General features: G+C 41.4%; 1 protein-coding gene across 1 annotated transcript in view; it reads left to right on the top strand.

Annotated features, from left to right (window-relative positions):
* Positions 1–16,228, top strand: part of carmil2 (capping protein regulator and myosin 1 linker 2) — a 98,194-nt gene that overhangs the window by 17,449 nt on the left and 64,517 nt on the right. Inside the window, exons 7-30 of the mRNA XM_079684777.1 lie at positions 945–1,015; positions 1,143–1,216; positions 1,475–1,550; positions 2,189–2,277; positions 2,736–2,830; positions 4,236–4,322; positions 4,557–4,666; positions 5,196–5,273; positions 5,431–5,507; positions 5,773–5,877; positions 6,827–6,896; positions 6,980–7,061; positions 7,253–7,349; positions 8,471–8,525; positions 8,661–8,833; positions 9,135–9,203; positions 9,811–9,901; positions 10,300–10,386; positions 10,641–10,769; positions 11,782–11,898; positions 13,332–13,507; positions 13,683–13,770; positions 14,152–14,241; positions 14,605–14,671. Coding sequence (XP_079540903.1) covers positions 945–1,015; positions 1,143–1,216; positions 1,475–1,550; positions 2,189–2,277; positions 2,736–2,830; positions 4,236–4,322; positions 4,557–4,666; positions 5,196–5,273; positions 5,431–5,507; positions 5,773–5,877; positions 6,827–6,896; positions 6,980–7,061; positions 7,253–7,349; positions 8,471–8,525; positions 8,661–8,833; positions 9,135–9,203; positions 9,811–9,901; positions 10,300–10,386; positions 10,641–10,769; positions 11,782–11,898; positions 13,332–13,507; positions 13,683–13,770; positions 14,152–14,241; positions 14,605–14,671 — 2,253 coding nt within the window. The remainder of the gene's footprint in view (positions 1–944; positions 1,016–1,142; positions 1,217–1,474; positions 1,551–2,188; positions 2,278–2,735; positions 2,831–4,235; positions 4,323–4,556; positions 4,667–5,195; positions 5,274–5,430; positions 5,508–5,772; positions 5,878–6,826; positions 6,897–6,979; positions 7,062–7,252; positions 7,350–8,470; positions 8,526–8,660; positions 8,834–9,134; positions 9,204–9,810; positions 9,902–10,299; positions 10,387–10,640; positions 10,770–11,781; positions 11,899–13,331; positions 13,508–13,682; positions 13,771–14,151; positions 14,242–14,604; positions 14,672–16,228) is intronic.

The following is a 16,228-nucleotide window of genomic DNA, read 5'->3' as shown; positions in this document are numbered from 1 at the left end:
TACATACTGTATATCAAGGGTGTCCAAACTTTTTTGACCGAGGGCCACATACATAAAAATATACGAAGGGCTGGGCCACTTCCTAGAGGTACATGGCCTCATAAGTTAAGTTATAAGTCACCAAAAGCTGCCTAATGTAGGTAAATTATGCTTGATACTTGAATATGCTTTATGAAAACAAACAGCCTACATCCCAGCTCTCCATAGGGTTTTATTTATTTTGTTGGTAGCTAATTCCTTTCAAGCTTGTTATGTAAATAAGTTATTGGGCTTTTTTCAGCAACTTAGGTTTTTTAGAAATAGTTTTCAACTTTAATTGACTGTATTCGAAACATTTGGCGTATTGACTCATGAATACTACTGTGTAATATATGTTTGCATATATATTTGAGAAGCACAATATAAGACAAGCACAAGTTTCATTTGTGGGCCATATTTCATTATACCCTTTGAATTTGCTGAGGCCCGCGAGCTGCATTTGGCCCCTGGGCCGTAGTTTGGACACCCTTGCTGTACATCACTGTGAGAGGCTGGAGGTGATAGGGCCAGCTACTGGAGTCCGACCAGCTACCATCACCTGGGCAGTTTAGGTTTACATATGTATCTAGTAGAATTTATCTTTTAATTATCATCTAATATAAACCCATAATCAGAATCAGAATACCTTTCATCCCACAAAGGAGACAATTCCATTGTTACAGCAAAAGTAAAGAGCTAAAAATAGCTTAATATTAATTTAGAGGCATGCATAAAATATTAAAAATAATACAACAAATATTACAATTTACAAACACATCCAGTACCAGTAACAATATTTTTAAAAGTGCAACATGTATGAAGTAGTGTGATAGCAGCCAGATGAAGGTGGAATCATATGATGATCATACATATAATACAGGGAACTCCTGTGTGTGCAGATAGATAGTGTTGTCTGTGTTCCTCAGGAGGATTCTCTGATACCTACGCTGCTCTGTGTGACTTCAACGAGATGTCGTTCAGAGAGGAGATCCAGTGGGTGAGTCAACTGTTCTTCAGCATGATAGGACACGGACCACACTTTCTAAGGATCTATTTTGTCCTAATCTACTAGCCAATTGACGATAAACTAATGTTAGCATTGGTGTGGCTAACTGTTTTGGCAGGATATTGACAACATCTACTACATGAACAACTGGAGAGAGTTCAACCTGCAGGACTTCAGCCACTTAGACAGCAGGTGAGAAACAGTCTGAATACTGTCTGAACTCACCTGTGTTAACACTCCTCTCCTGTGCCAAACTTATTTGTGTTTTCTAAGCATTTATTTATTTTTATATTCCTGTATTTTACTTGCGTAGGGCGGACTAGCAAAGTAAGACTTTCATTGTACAGTGTACTGTTTACTGTGTACGACAATAAATATCTTGAATCTTTCATCTACTCACCTCTCCTCTCTTCTCTTCTCCTTTCCTTTCCCCTCCTCTCCTCTCCTCAGAGACTTGGCATTAGCAGTAGCAGCTCTGTCTTTCAACCAGTGGTTTACCAAGATCTACAGCAAGGAGCTCAAACTGGTAAATTATCTTAATGTTTGTGTCTGCAAATTCCACAATACCATTTCAGATAAAATGCTTGCAACATTCAGAGAATCTGACTCTCCTTCTTACAAACGTTTTCAAGGGCTAAATCGAGGCAATTCGATGCTGTCTGATCTGACCTTTAAGTAATACTTTCCAAGACCCGATACACTGTAAGAGACGGGGGTCAAAACAAAGGTCCTTGTCCTGTTTGAAAACATACATGCCAAAATGACACTACATTAAATCAATTTCGTTGCTCTACAACATAAATACATCAGTAAATACCCCACTGGTGAACATCTGATGCTTTGACATGAAAAATAAGTCTAAACATTATCAAGCCGAACATTAGCCGCCTTTAGCTTAGCTGTGTTGACAGGAAGTCATGTGACCATCCTGTGTTCGTTGGTAGCACTGGAATGTTAGCTATTTACTTTTGGCAATTTCAATTGACAATCAACTATTATAAAAGTGTTGATGTGTTGAGATTGTCCCTTGAACAACATGTGTAACAATCATAAATGCATGTTTGCCCAAGAGTTCTTTTTCTGTGATATTCCAAATTCCAATGGCTGAAACGTGTTGATACCAGACTGTAGAGTTTTGGCCTGCCTCTCTCTCTGTCCCTTCAGTCAGTGGACATCCAGCAGCAGCTAACCTTCCTGCTGTCCAGATCCCCCAGTCTGGAGGAGCTCTCACTGGAGGCCAGCGGACTCAAAATGTGGGTTTGTGGGTTTGTGTGTGTGTGTGTGTGTGTGTGTGTGTGTGTGTGTGTGTGTGTGTGTGTGTGTGTGTGTGTGTGTGTGTGTGTGTGTGTGTGTGTGTGTGTGTGTGTGTGTGTGTGTGTGTGTGTGTGTGTGTGTGTGTGTGTGTGTGTGTGTGTGTGTGTGTGTGTGTGTGTGTGTGTGTGTGTGTGTGTGTGTGTGTATGTGTTTTGTTGTAGCACAGTGCAGGACTAGACTGTACCTTTAAGATGTGACTGTGTGGGCCTCTCCACCTGGTACTCTGGTTCATGTACATTGCTAATGAGCTGGGTGAAGGCTAATAAGTAGGAGGGGGTGGTCATTTGAATAAATGCTCTCAACATGTTACAGTTATTGTTGTGCATGACTACAAACACAATAACTAAAGTCTCGTCTACAGGGATTCATTAAGAATTAACTTGTTAATGTGCTGCAGGGACTTTGCATTAAAGATGGCCGCTGCCCTGCGGGAGCACCCCTCCTCCACCCTGCAATCCATCAACCTCTCAGGCAACCCCCTGGAGGACAAAGGTGGGCTTTTTAAAGTAAACACTAGTGAGTGGTATAAGCACAGTGTTAGAATAAAATAGTGGTACTATACCATGTTCCATCTGCAGCCAGGTGACATTTTACTCTTGGCTTAAAGGTCTCCTATTATGCAAAAAGCACATTTTGATGTGTCCCCCGGTGTGTAAGGAGACTCACAAAGTGTCCGTACCCAAATCTCTAAAAACGGGGGTACAACGGAGCTGATCCAGATTTGCGTCCGATATGACTTAATATCAGAAATGTGGGCTGGCTTTACACCCACGGCCCTATCAGAAACGTTGCTATTAGAAACAATGCCTGACTGTTTTGGACGTAATATGGTCTTTGTTTACATTAACAAGCATCGCTAACACTCAGCTAACCTGTACTGGAGAGAGTATGTGTAAAAAAGCAGGAAATAAAAAGGTACTCACCTTGTGGTAAACCAGCAAGAGAAAAAGCATTTGAGCTCCATACTGTTTCAGAAATAATCCTTGAAGTGGTTTTGAACATAATATGGCGTTTAATCATGGCAGCATTTAGCTGAGTATCTGGGCATAAGCTTTTTCTTTTTATTATTATTTTTTTTCTTTAGACCCAGAATCAGCATTTCTATAACAGGGTGAAATAGAGGGGGACGAGGCTCAGACATGGCTAGAATGGGTGATCTGTTTGGTATTTTGAGCAAAACACTTCATAGACATATATTTGTATACATCTGAGAACTATAATATATGTCTGAAAATAGTATAATAGGAGACCTTTAAGAGAGAGGGCAGTTAAAAGGCAGATGGGTTGACCTTTTTGGGGAAAAAGCTGCCAGATAGCGTTGGGGACAGCTGATATACCAAAGGTTTACAATCAGGGAAACACTGTAACTAATTAAAGTCACACATTATTATTTGAACAACAGCAGTTATATTGATTTGTCGAAGAAGGACAAGCAGAATAACAGTAATGCTGGCTCCAGTTTAGGAAATATCCCAATAGGGTGGGGCAGTGATGACGTTTTTGTAGGCTAACCTGGATGATAGCATCGCCATGGCTCCTTCAAGAAAAAGCCAATTACCAGTGGGGTATTTAGTGAAGTATTTTATGTCGTAGAACAGAAATTGTCAATGTTTTAAGCTTAACACGGGAATCGCCATGCCAACTCTTTATGCCATGTACGTGGGTGAGCACCGCCAGAGCCCTAAAACAGACATGTTAATAATTCCACCTGTGCATTTCCTGCTTACACAAGTATCTGGTTTGAAAGTAACATGTTATACAAAACACTTATTCTTATCATTCATGCTTTTTATGTGAAGTTTAGCAATGTCATTATTCTTTTTGGGTACCTTTGTATGTCCAACATGTTTGCCCGCATACTGGACTGCACACACTTTGTGTTACATTCCCACTACAGGTGTCATAGCTCTCAGTCAGGAGCTGGGGAGTCTAGCTGGAGGACTGAGACTCCTCTCTCTGTCCCGGGTATCAATGACTGCTAGAGGTACACACACACACACACACACACACACACACACACACACACACACACACACACACACACACACACACACACACACACACACACACACACACACACACACACACACACACACACACACACACACACACACACACACACACACACACACACACACACACACACACACACACACACACACACAATAAAACTGTCACACTTGAGTCACTCCGGAATGGGTTTAACTGTTGTCTCCAGGTGCTGGATGTCTGAGTCAGGTGTTGTCCTCCACTCAGCTGTTCTCAACGTCTCTGACTCACCTCGACCTGTCTGCTAACCCCGGCAGCATGGGCAACGAGGAGGCCACGGTACTGTGTGTGTGTGTGTGTGTGTGTGTGTGTGTGTGTGTGTGTGTGTGTGTGTGTGTGTGTGTGTGTGTGTGTGTGTGTGTGTGTGTGTGTGTGTGTGTGTGTGTGTGTGTGTGTGTGTGTGTGTGTGTGTGTGTGTGTGTGTGTGTGTGTGTGTGTGTTTCATATCCAATAATGTGGATTCAAGACAGCTATTTTTAGATACAAACAAGCCAATGTCATACACATAAATGACATATACTGATACATGAAACTCTCACTAGAAGATTTGGGAGGTCTGCATTTATTATTCACTTTTACAAACAAGCTACAAACTCAACCTACCTGTAAAGTGTACAGTTGAAAGATAATATCATTTTAATTAGAAAAACAATAAAAGATAGGTAGACTGTTCAAATGGACTGAAAGTTGGTTTATGTGCAGAGCTAGAACTTCTATATATCCCTTTTAACAACGACTTTACTTTCAGCAACATGTTAACTGTGCCGGTATATCTGTAACAAATACAGATCTGCATTATGTGTTGCAGTTTCTCTTCAAGTTCCTGTCCAGTACTAACTCTCTGTCTCATCTGGACCTCAGTGATACCAGCTGCCCTCTGGACACGGTCAGCGAGAGATGCTCAGTGTTGTACCTGCTTCTTTCATGCGACTATTTCTGAGGGCCCCGATGTCTGTGCTGTTAACTGTTCATGTAACTGTTGTTATTCATTGATCTGTTGTGTGTGCCAGGTACATAACACTCATTGTAATTTTCTCCTGCAGTTATTTGTTTCGCTGTCTGCTGGATGCTGTTTCAAACTGATGCACCTCAACCTGGCCAGGAATCCTTTCAGCCACAGGTCAGCTCCTCTAGAATCAGCCCCTGAATGTGGTATCCTCTCTGCATTATTGAGACACAGAGAGGTCCACACAACTTCCCTGATAAGACTCATAACAACTATCCTGGAACAGCAACTGACCTGATATGTAAATGAGCCAGCTGCTATGATCCACTAAAGCTGTGTGTGTGTGTGTGTGTGTGTGTGTGTGTGTGTGTGTGTGTGTGTGTGTGTGTGTGTGTGTGTGTGTGTGTGTGTGTGTGTGTGTGTGTGTGTGTGCGTGTAGGAAGGTGCGGGAGGTGACCAGGAGCATTGGGCAGTTCTTCAGTCAGAGCTGTGAGTTAAAATATGTCGGCCTGTCTGCAACCAAACTACCTCCACAAGCTCTCAGGTGTGTTTACTCCCAGCTCATGCAATGACATCATAACGTAATGTTTTTAACATGGAAGTTGATGCCATCAATTGTATTTGTCAACATAATACAACACAAAACTTGTATGAGTCATTGGAACGTGACAGTGGTCTTAACTGTAAACCGATTTCCTGTTTTGCAAATGACCTGATATATGCATCTGAACAATTGTTTCACCTTTTCAGATATATCCCTGTCTGTACTTGCTTGTTCTTCTTCTGATTCAAAACGTGTTAATCTTTCCCTACTGTTGCCCCCCCCCATCCTCCAAATCATCCCCACACTATTCCTATCCGAAGAGTTATGTTATCTCTATTTCAGTAGAACAACTCCTCCAATGTTCTCCCTTTGCATGTCTATTCTTCTCCAAACTCCTTTGTCTCTTGTAGCGAGAGCATCATAATAATGTTTTTCTGTCTTTTACTGTCTTACTACACACTTCTCTCGACCATCGAACACAACTTTTCTGAGTTTTCCATACATTTAATCTGATGCTGCCGGAAGGATTCTTGCAAGATTTGTATTTAAGATGCCGTTCTGAAGACCCTCCTCCCCCCTTTCTGAAACACTACTTCCTTTAAGATAGCTTCTACCACGTCATCATTAAATCATGCTCCCTACCCCAAAGGGAATTGAGGGAAATAAAGACACGCAGTATATGTGCTGTAAATATGCTGACCTTGAACTTCCAGAAATGTGTGCACCTCTAGTCTTCTGCATAGATTATAATAATGTATTTGTGTATTGACACCATTGTTGCACATAGTTTATTTTTAATAACTGCAGCACTGTTCCCTTCTCCCTGTCTTGCGGCTTATGAGCTTCTTCATATTTCTCATACTTATAGTTTACTAAAAACTTTAATTCTTAAAATATACCTGTCTACAAACACTTATATACTTTATTATGTTGTTTGTTTTGCAACTAGGTTATTACTACAGGGTCTGGCCACCAACATTCTTCTATTAGGTTTAGGGTTGGACATCAGCAGCTGTGAGGTACACACAGACACACAAAACCTAAAAAACACATTTGTCATTTATAATGAGGAGAAGCTACAGTAAACAAATTGTGTGTGCAGCTTCGTTCAGCAGGTGCTCAAGTGATACAGGAGCACATCTCTGAAGTCACAGCTATCACAAGTCTGGATATCTCTGACAATGGTTTGTAAACCCCCCCACGCACACACTGACTAACTCAGGACATGATCCTGCTACCATACACCCTTCAACAGTGTGTTACATGGGTGTAGTTTGCTGTCCATGTTTTTACTCAGGACTAACAATCTACACGTATAGGTGGGAGATAACCTCCGACTCTCACTTCCATGATAATGTCCCCCCCTTGCTTACAGGTTTTGAGAGTGACATGGTGACTCTGGTTCTGTCTGTGGGTCGATGTCCCTCTCTCCGGCACCTCGCACTGGGAGGAAACTTTGCCATGAAGTCCAGGTCAGAGGAACATAATAACATCTGCTCATAATATTGAAATATATATTCCTGCTGAAGACAGCTGAAGTTAGGGTGGCCTAAAGAAACACTTGTCAAAGTTCAAACCTAAAGAATAACTAGCTCCATGTGTAACATTAGCTGGGTAAATTCAATAAGGGGCTTCTGTTATTAATTCATTATTTTAGTCATTCGTTTATTCGACTGGGACAGTGCACATTTCTACTGTTGCTGCTAAAGCGCCACCGTTTGCAAAGGGGCTATTTTTCCTCCTGTTATTCCAGCTCATACATTTTCTCATATAGTTTGTAGGTATTGGACAGTGATAGGAATGTATCGATTTCTTATCAAGAATGTTGAAGTCCCGTTAATAAAAGGTCTATAGTGGTGTAAAAGTAGGGTTACTGGCCTGTGAGCACGTTGTTAAACAGTAAGTGATAGTGAGAAATGACAATTGAGTACATGTACATAATAGCTTCTGTTGACATGTAATCTCTAGTAACACCTGAGCCTTAAGGATGAGGGTAGCATCAAGTATAACTCCATGGTACCTGTATTCTGTTACAACCTTTAGCCTTTTTTTCTGAATCAATTTCATCCGGTTCAACACTAGAACTATTGTTTCAGTGAAAAAGATGCATACTGTTTTCGAAACATTTAGTTGGAAACAGCATTGCTTCAAAGCAAGCTGTTACATGAACCATGGTATTTGTAAGTATATAAGCAAATTGTGTCAAACTACCTCCTCCATGTGCTTATAGTGCAGTGTCAACAACACATAATTACTAACAAAGCACTTATATACTAATAAAGGGCTGGCTTTCTAAATGCCAGTTGAGTAGCACTTGAAATGTTTGGCTCTATGAAACCTGATGTACTTATATGATTCTGTTTTCTTAAAGGTTGTATCTTCCTGGTCGAATGCACTTATTGTAAGTCGCTTTGGATAAAAGCGTCAGCTAAATGCAATGTAAAGTAAAGTAAATGTAAATGTAGATGTTTGTGCACTCAGGACATATACTGTAGACGACAAATCATTGCTATATAATTAAAATAGCAATGACCCCAGGATCGAGCCTTGTGGGACACCTGTGAACCAATGCCATGTACCCTCTCTTTACCAGACCTCTCACTGATGTTCTTCATCGTATAGCTCAACTCATTCAGGATGAAGAGTGTGTGAGTCACATCCCATTTCATTTCTTTCACTTTCAGTCATTAACATCACGGCCACCCATAAACAAAGCAAAACAGGCCATATTTCAGTTATTCTTGAAGTAAGTTTAAAGTTCCTTATGTTATGTGTGTGTTTAGCCCCTGCAGTCTCTCTCAGTGAGTGACTCTAAGCTGAAGGCAGGGGTGCACATCCTGCTGAGCGCTCTGGGAGGGCACGCTGCTCTGACTGAGGTGGACATCAGTGGAAACAACATTGGAGACACTGGAGCCAAAATGCTGGCCAAAGCCCTGTTGACAAACACCACACTCAGGTACACCTTCACACACACTGGCCAACAATTATAACGGACACAAATATCTCATCTAATTGAAATATGTGGGAATTACTAATAATAGCCTCATGGTTTAATAAACAGAGGGAGTTTCATGGTTGCATCTGTTTCTGGAACATATTTCTCTTTATGTTTCCTTTCCTTTTGTGAATCTACTTTTTGCCACCAGATGTCATCATTTCATTATTTGAAACATGCAGCACTTGATTAGCTCCAAGAGTGATTTACTTCCCTTTCCCTCTTTCTCTTTCTCTTCTTCTCTTAATATTTCTCTTTAAAGGACTCTATCATGGGACAGAAATAATGTTACTGCAAGAGGTTTCCAGGATGTTGCTGATGCCTTGGAGAGGTCATCATACGCACACACACACACACACACACACACACACACACACACACACACACACACACACACACACACACACACACACACACACACACACACACACAAACACAAACACACACACACACACACACACACACACACACACACACACACACACACACACACACACGCACACACACACACACACACACAAGCATATACTGTATACATTAGCCAAGGTTTTAAGAGAAGTCACACAACAGTGAAAGCTGATTAATTCTTAAAATAAAACATTGCACCTTCAACACTGTCTTTTGTGGCAAAACTTATAAGCTAATGATTGACAGGTATAATATTTACTATATTGGTTCAGCTTGTACTGTAGGTATTTGGTCATAAGGTTAAATACTGACCTGATCATGGTGCGACATGGGATCAATAGTTATAATTAATTCTGAGGGGGACATGAACGTGTGTACATTCCATGTAAAAAAAAGGATGTTGCCATCAATTGTGTCTTGCCATCATCATGACTATTGGGAAGTGTACTGTTTTGGACAGAAAGCATGGTGGATGAACGCCATCTTCATACAGTAGTTATTACTTTTAAAGTTATGCTTCGTTGTTACAGGAACTTCACTCTGCAGCAGGTATCTGGCCTGGCTGATATCACACAGAGTTACCGCGGCAACCCCGACAGAACAGAAGAGGCCCTGCACAAGGTCAGTGTGTGTGTGTGTGTGTGTGCGTGCGTGCGTGCGTGCGTGCGTGCGTGCGTGCGTGCGTGCGTGCGTGCGTGCGTGCGTCTGTCTGTCTGTCTGTCTGTCTGTCTGTCTGTCTGTCTGTCTGTCTGTCTGTCTGTCTGTCTGTCTGTCTGTCTGTCTGTCTGTCTGTCTGTCTGTCTGTCTGTCTGTCTGTCTGTCTGTCTGTCTGTCTGTCTGTCTGTCTGTCTGTCTGTCTGTCTGTCTGTCTGTCTGTCTGTCTGCGTGCGTGCGTGCGTGCGTGCGTGTGACAATATAACTACATGCCAGCACAAGTAATCTGACAACACTTTGTCATGATCTAATCTGAAAAGTATTTACAAAGGTGATTCATGTACTGTTTTTCTTTGTGTGTGCAGATTCAGAGGTGTTTAGACAGAAACAACCAGAGACAATCTGACAGAGTGGAACTCCAGCAAGTGTTTAAAGCTCAGCAATCTGAGATGGTAAGGAGTAAAAGAAAAAAAGAATAATATTTAGTTGGAAGTCAGTTAACAACTATAGTACCACATACAGTCAACTATTAGTATAATAAAAGAATCAAATAGCGATCATCCCTGCAGGGAATATATATATTTTTCTCAATAAGTGATCAATCAAACGGATCAAATCATACGAAAGATGGAGCTCTGTGACTGAAGCACATCTAATGGTTAGATCAAACACAGTTCCTGCTTCTTCTGTTTGTCCTCTCTTCCAGCAGGTCCAGGGTCTGTGTCTGCAGTTAGCGAACAGCCTTCAGCGTTTAAGCCCCTGCAACCCTCAGGAGGTCCAGGCTGAAGTCCTGACAGCACAGGAGGTTCTGCACAACGCCAGGGAGTCCTTCAAGGTACAGGCAGAGAAACAGAAATAGGAATGATGTCACCAAAGGGCTCTGCCAGATCCTGCTGGGACTGTATTACACATCTGTTACACACATCTGAGAGAAAAATCATCTCAACATACTGCAGTCCTGTTCAACCACACCACTAACTGCCATTTCACTGGCAAGGACCATGCAGCATAATAGGTCCATTGAAGATTTAATAACAGCAATTATTGAATGTAAGGGGTGAAGAAGAGGGAGTGATGTCGTCTGTCAGGCTGGTTTGAAGTCCAGGCAGAGGGAGACTCAGTGTGGGAGTCCAGTCTCAATACAAGCCCCCAGACGGTACCTTGAATGAGAACAACAACTATGCACCAGATTAAATAGAAAGAGACAAGGGGAGACAGAAACAGAGGTTGAAGGAAGGGAGCGATGTAGGGAGGAAGGGATGAGGGTCGAGGGATGTAAGAAGGGAGGAATAAAGGGATGTAAGGAGGAAGGGATAAGGGATGTTTGTAGAAGGAGGTATAAAGTAAACAAGGGATTGAGGGATGAAGAAATAAAGGGATGAGTGGATGAAAACATCTAGGGTGAGATAAATGGTTGAAGGGAAGTGGGAAGGAATTTAATAAGGGCCGAAGGGATGTAAGAAGGGAGGGATAAAGGGATGTAAGAAGGGAGGGATGGAGGGAGGGAGGAATACAAGAATGTAGGGATGAAGGGATGAAACCATGGAAGTGAAGATAAAGGTATGAATGACAGGAAAAGAGAGGGTGGGTTGCGAAATTGGAGCCAAATTAGGCTCCATGTGCTGATCGATATAAAGGGGATTAAGTTTTGGTTGAGGCGTGGCCCTGCTCTCAAACCCAAGTTACCTTTATACCTTCATCTCAGTTAGAAACATAACGTTGAATTAAAACGTTACATTTGAACATACATTGTAATATGGCAGAGCTGTTGAACTAGATTGTATCTGAAAGGTGTACCTAATAAAGTGTCCAGGGAGTGTAAATGACGCTTGATGTTTTGTTGGCAGCTGCTTCCCGCTCTATATGAGGAAGGCAGGAAGGCTGCCCCTGATGGAGGACTGGTGAACTGCATCCTCACTGACGCTGCTGCAACACTGGCTGATGAGATCAACAGAAGCATACAGGTACACATTAACGCATCCACACTGTATCAGGGCTGCTCATTTATCAAGGTTTCCACCTCATCAAGGCTAGCTTTACAGTGAGTTAGACTTCAAATCAGGGTTAGGGCCATTGCATCACTTCTGGTCCAGGATTTCATCATCTCACGCATAGACTACTGCAACTCCCTCCTGGCTGGTCTACCTGTATGTGCCATCCGACCTCTGCAGCTCATCCAGAATGCAGCGGCTCGTCTGGTCTTCAACCTTCCTAAAGTTTCCCACACCACGCATCTCCTTCGCTCCCTTCACTGGCTTCCAGTAACTGCTAGAATCCACTTCAAGACACTGTTACTTGCGTACCATGCTGCGAATGGATCTGGCCCTTCCTACATCCAGGACATGGTTAAACTGTACACCCCAGCACGTGCACTCCGCTCTGCATCAGCCAAACAGCTCGCTGCACCCGCACTGCGAGGGGGACCCAAGTTCCCATCTGCAAAAACACGTGGGTTTGCTATCCTGGCTCCAAAATGGTGGAATGAGCTCCCCATTGACATCAGGACAGCAGAAAGCTTACACATCTTCCGGCGCAGACTGAAAACTCATCTCTTTAGACTCCACTTTGAGCGATATAACTATTAACAAAGCACTTATATACTAATAAAGGACTGGCTTATCTAAAGCCAGTTGAGTAGTACTTGAAATGTTTTAGCTCTATGAAACCTGATGTACTTATATGATTCTGTTTTCTTCAAGTTTGTATCTTCTTGGTCAAATGCACTTATTGTAAGTCGCTTTGGATAAAAGCGTCAGCTAAATGTAATGTAATTTGTCTGGCAGACAACAGGAAGTTAACAAAACAGTAACTTTATCACATTACCAGTAACTAACTATTATATCTTTGTCATTATTTTCACATGAACATCCTCACATAGTGGCATTTTTAACTGGTTTGTTTTTTATTTGGCTAAGCACTGCCTTTTGTTTCATCAATTTTACCGGACAGATATTACAATTATTGAGTAACATTGACCATGAATACTGTCTTTTTTTTATTTTTTAAATAGATTAGATTTTAGTATAGTAATTGATTTTTCCTCTAACATCCTAGTCAATTAAAATTGCAAAGAAATGAATTGAGCATGTGTATGAGGCTCACTTAAGGTTTTATTTATGGAAGTACACAGTACACATTCTTAATTTACGTTCAAGATATATCTGGCGTGTACACAACAAAGTTTTACTCATCAAACAAAAGTACACACCACATCTGCTCAAAAAAGTCTGCCTCTTTTCAGACAAACTTTACAGACACTTAGGTACTGCTAAATGAATTTTACCAAGCAGCATGTTTTATAGTGAAGCAAGAAAGCAAGAAAGGTCAGAGACAGTGGAATAGTAAAATGCAGAACACAGAGTAGACGCTGGGGTCATCAGTCCTGTCTGTGTTCCAGGGTCTGGCTGAAGGCCTGATGAGGGGGGCGGAGGGGGCGTGTCCTTGGGTGGTGCAGCGCTCCAGTGTGTGCGAGGGTCTGTCAGAGTGTGTGTCCAAAAGAAGCAGACAGACACACACTTTCCTGAGAAGCACTCTGGTGGAGAACACAGGGCAGATCATCAGCAACAGACTGCGGTAATAACATGAACTAGTAGTAGAAATTTGGACATATTGAACATTATAAATAACATTATAACATATTCACTTACATTTATCCAACAAGACAAAACTCAGCTAAGTCCAAGCACACAATGCTAACTCTGCTGCAATGCAATATGTGTGTGTGTGTTCTTTCTTGTCCTCCATTCAGAGACCTCAGAGAGACGTTGAGTGTCTCTCTGGCTGAAAGCATCATGGAACAGGTGCAACAGGATCTCATCATGGCACAGGACAGAGTGGTAAATATATGTTTGAGTTTTACCACATAGTTGTACTTTTTGTCTACGAACATGTTGTATAGTGTGTTATTATATGACACAATAGCAGCTAGAACTGCTGTGTCCAAGTTTTGTTAGCCTAGCTTTGCTAGCCCCATCAAAAGTGCAACAATGCAAGTTAACAATAATTAAAACACTTATGTTTTTATTTCACTCTGTATAATATGCCACACATGAATGTTTCCTTTAATTATGTAACCTCCATTAAAAACACAAATAGGTATTATTATATTTACTATATTATTGATCTTATATAGCATATTTTAAGATGACATGCTCAACTTATGATTTGTCATTATGAGTTGCACTCAGTCTTGATGTTTTTCGTTGTTTGCTGTGTAGAATTTCCTTTTAAAAGAAAATTCGTGCACCTCTCTGAAACTGAACATCCCAGAGCTTCGACTGATTGACAGCGACTTCCCAACTGATGATGTAGGAGACACGCGCGCGCACACACACACACACACACGCACACTCACTCACTCACTCACTCACTCACTCACTCACTCACTCACTCACTCACTCACTCCTTCCCTCCCACCCACACACACACACACACACACACACACACACACACACACACACACACACACACACACACACACACACACACACACACACACACACACACACACACACACACACACACACACACACACACACACACACACACACACACACACACACACACACACACACACACACACACACACACACACACACATCCATCTATCTGTTAATTCAGTCATCCATTTAAATATCTGATTTTCCATTTTGACCTATCTCCATCCCCAGTACAGTTCAGCGTGTTGGAGAGACAGTTTCCACTCCAAGAGCCTGAGGCCTGCCGCTTCCATAAAGAGTAAGATACAACCAACACAATAAAGGATCCTTTAATGTCTCCTTATATCTGTGAATTTGATTCTGTGTAACTCATTTGCATGTGTGTGTGATTGCTTTTCTTGAAAATACATTAAATGGCAAACCGTAATAACAAAATGGATAACTCACCACAGGTTTGCTTCTCCACTCCATGTACAGCTTATCTTTCCATTTCAATATTCTATATTTTGTTAACCTGCATCCACCCTTACCCACCTATCTTATGTAATTTCTGTTTTGTTCTTTTGATAACAATAATAACAATCACAAGATAATAAAAAAATGCAACTTTATTGTCAATCTTCTGTTTGTGTGAGACAAACAGGGAGATCAAAATGCTGTTTCTCACAATCCCGAGGAATAAAATACAAATATAATTTTTTTAAAATAAATGTACTGACATGATTCCTTAATTCTTGCTTTCAAATTAATATTTGCAGCACCTAATTTGGCATGAATGCAGCCAACAACACCTTTGACATTACATAGACATGGTCATGTAATCCATGTTAATAAATACATTCAGCTTTTAGTATATGCATTGATCTCCTTACAATGTAACAACGGATCTTAATTGAACCTGCTCATTTAGATTAACTTGACCTGGCCCTTAGGTAAAAAGGGGCCCTGTGAACTAAATATAAGAAGTCCTAACAGCAGACACTCTTTTTGAACCATTTCTTCTTCCCATGACATCTTCAAAGCAAAACGTTGGTTGTAATGTGCAACATAACGACATCTCATTTCACTTTATGAGTAGAGGGGCTACAAATATTAAAGGTGTCCACAGGGAGGCAAAAGTCACTTAAATTAAAAACCACTTCATACCATGAGGTTTCATAGATTGCACCTTTGAACATAAAATATTTTCTATCAGTTTTTCTATTAAAGCACCTAACACTTTGGATTAATGATGATCAGGCTTTAAAGGATGTAACGTGTGTACGATTACAATAGTTGTATTGTATCATGACTGTGATGGTATTACATAGTGAACAATATTTCCATCTGTTTAGCTACAGCAGTCCAGTCTGAGCGCAGGTCTTAAGCTCCTGTCATGTTTCCTTGTTGTTCCTTTGTGCTGCTCCTGTGTGCGGGGCCATTCTGTCAGACACACCGCTCTGTTTGGCTAATTGGAGCATGGCCTGTTTACTGTCACACCAGTGACTCTCACCATGGAGAGATGAGATGGGGAGAAGATGGAGGAGCGGAGGAGGGGAGGATGAGAACACTTTGGGGGATTTCACAACCTGTTTGATTGGAGGATAGCTTTACAATGAATCATATACAACGAATTAGGTCAATATACAGTATCTTTACAGAGAATATTGAGTGTAGTAATCAATGGGCATTTCAAAAGCCTCTTAAACATTTAGACCCTGTAAGAGAATGATAACCACGTAGGTCTAACCCTATCCTGGTCCTATGTGGTCCTGTACAGCAGGGGTGTCAAACTACCAGCCCTTTGAGTGCAACCATAATGCTAATGTGGCCCGCGATGAAATTGAGTTTGACACCCCTGCTGTACAGAGTGACT

The sequence above is a fragment of the Notothenia rossii genome (genome assembly GCF_949606895.1).
Source record: "Notothenia rossii genome assembly, chromosome: 5".
Lineage (NCBI taxonomy): Eukaryota > Metazoa > Chordata > Actinopteri > Perciformes > Nototheniidae > Notothenia > Notothenia rossii.
The sequence above is the reverse complement of the archived record's forward strand: the minus strand, read 5'-3'. Positions and strand labels throughout refer to the sequence as shown.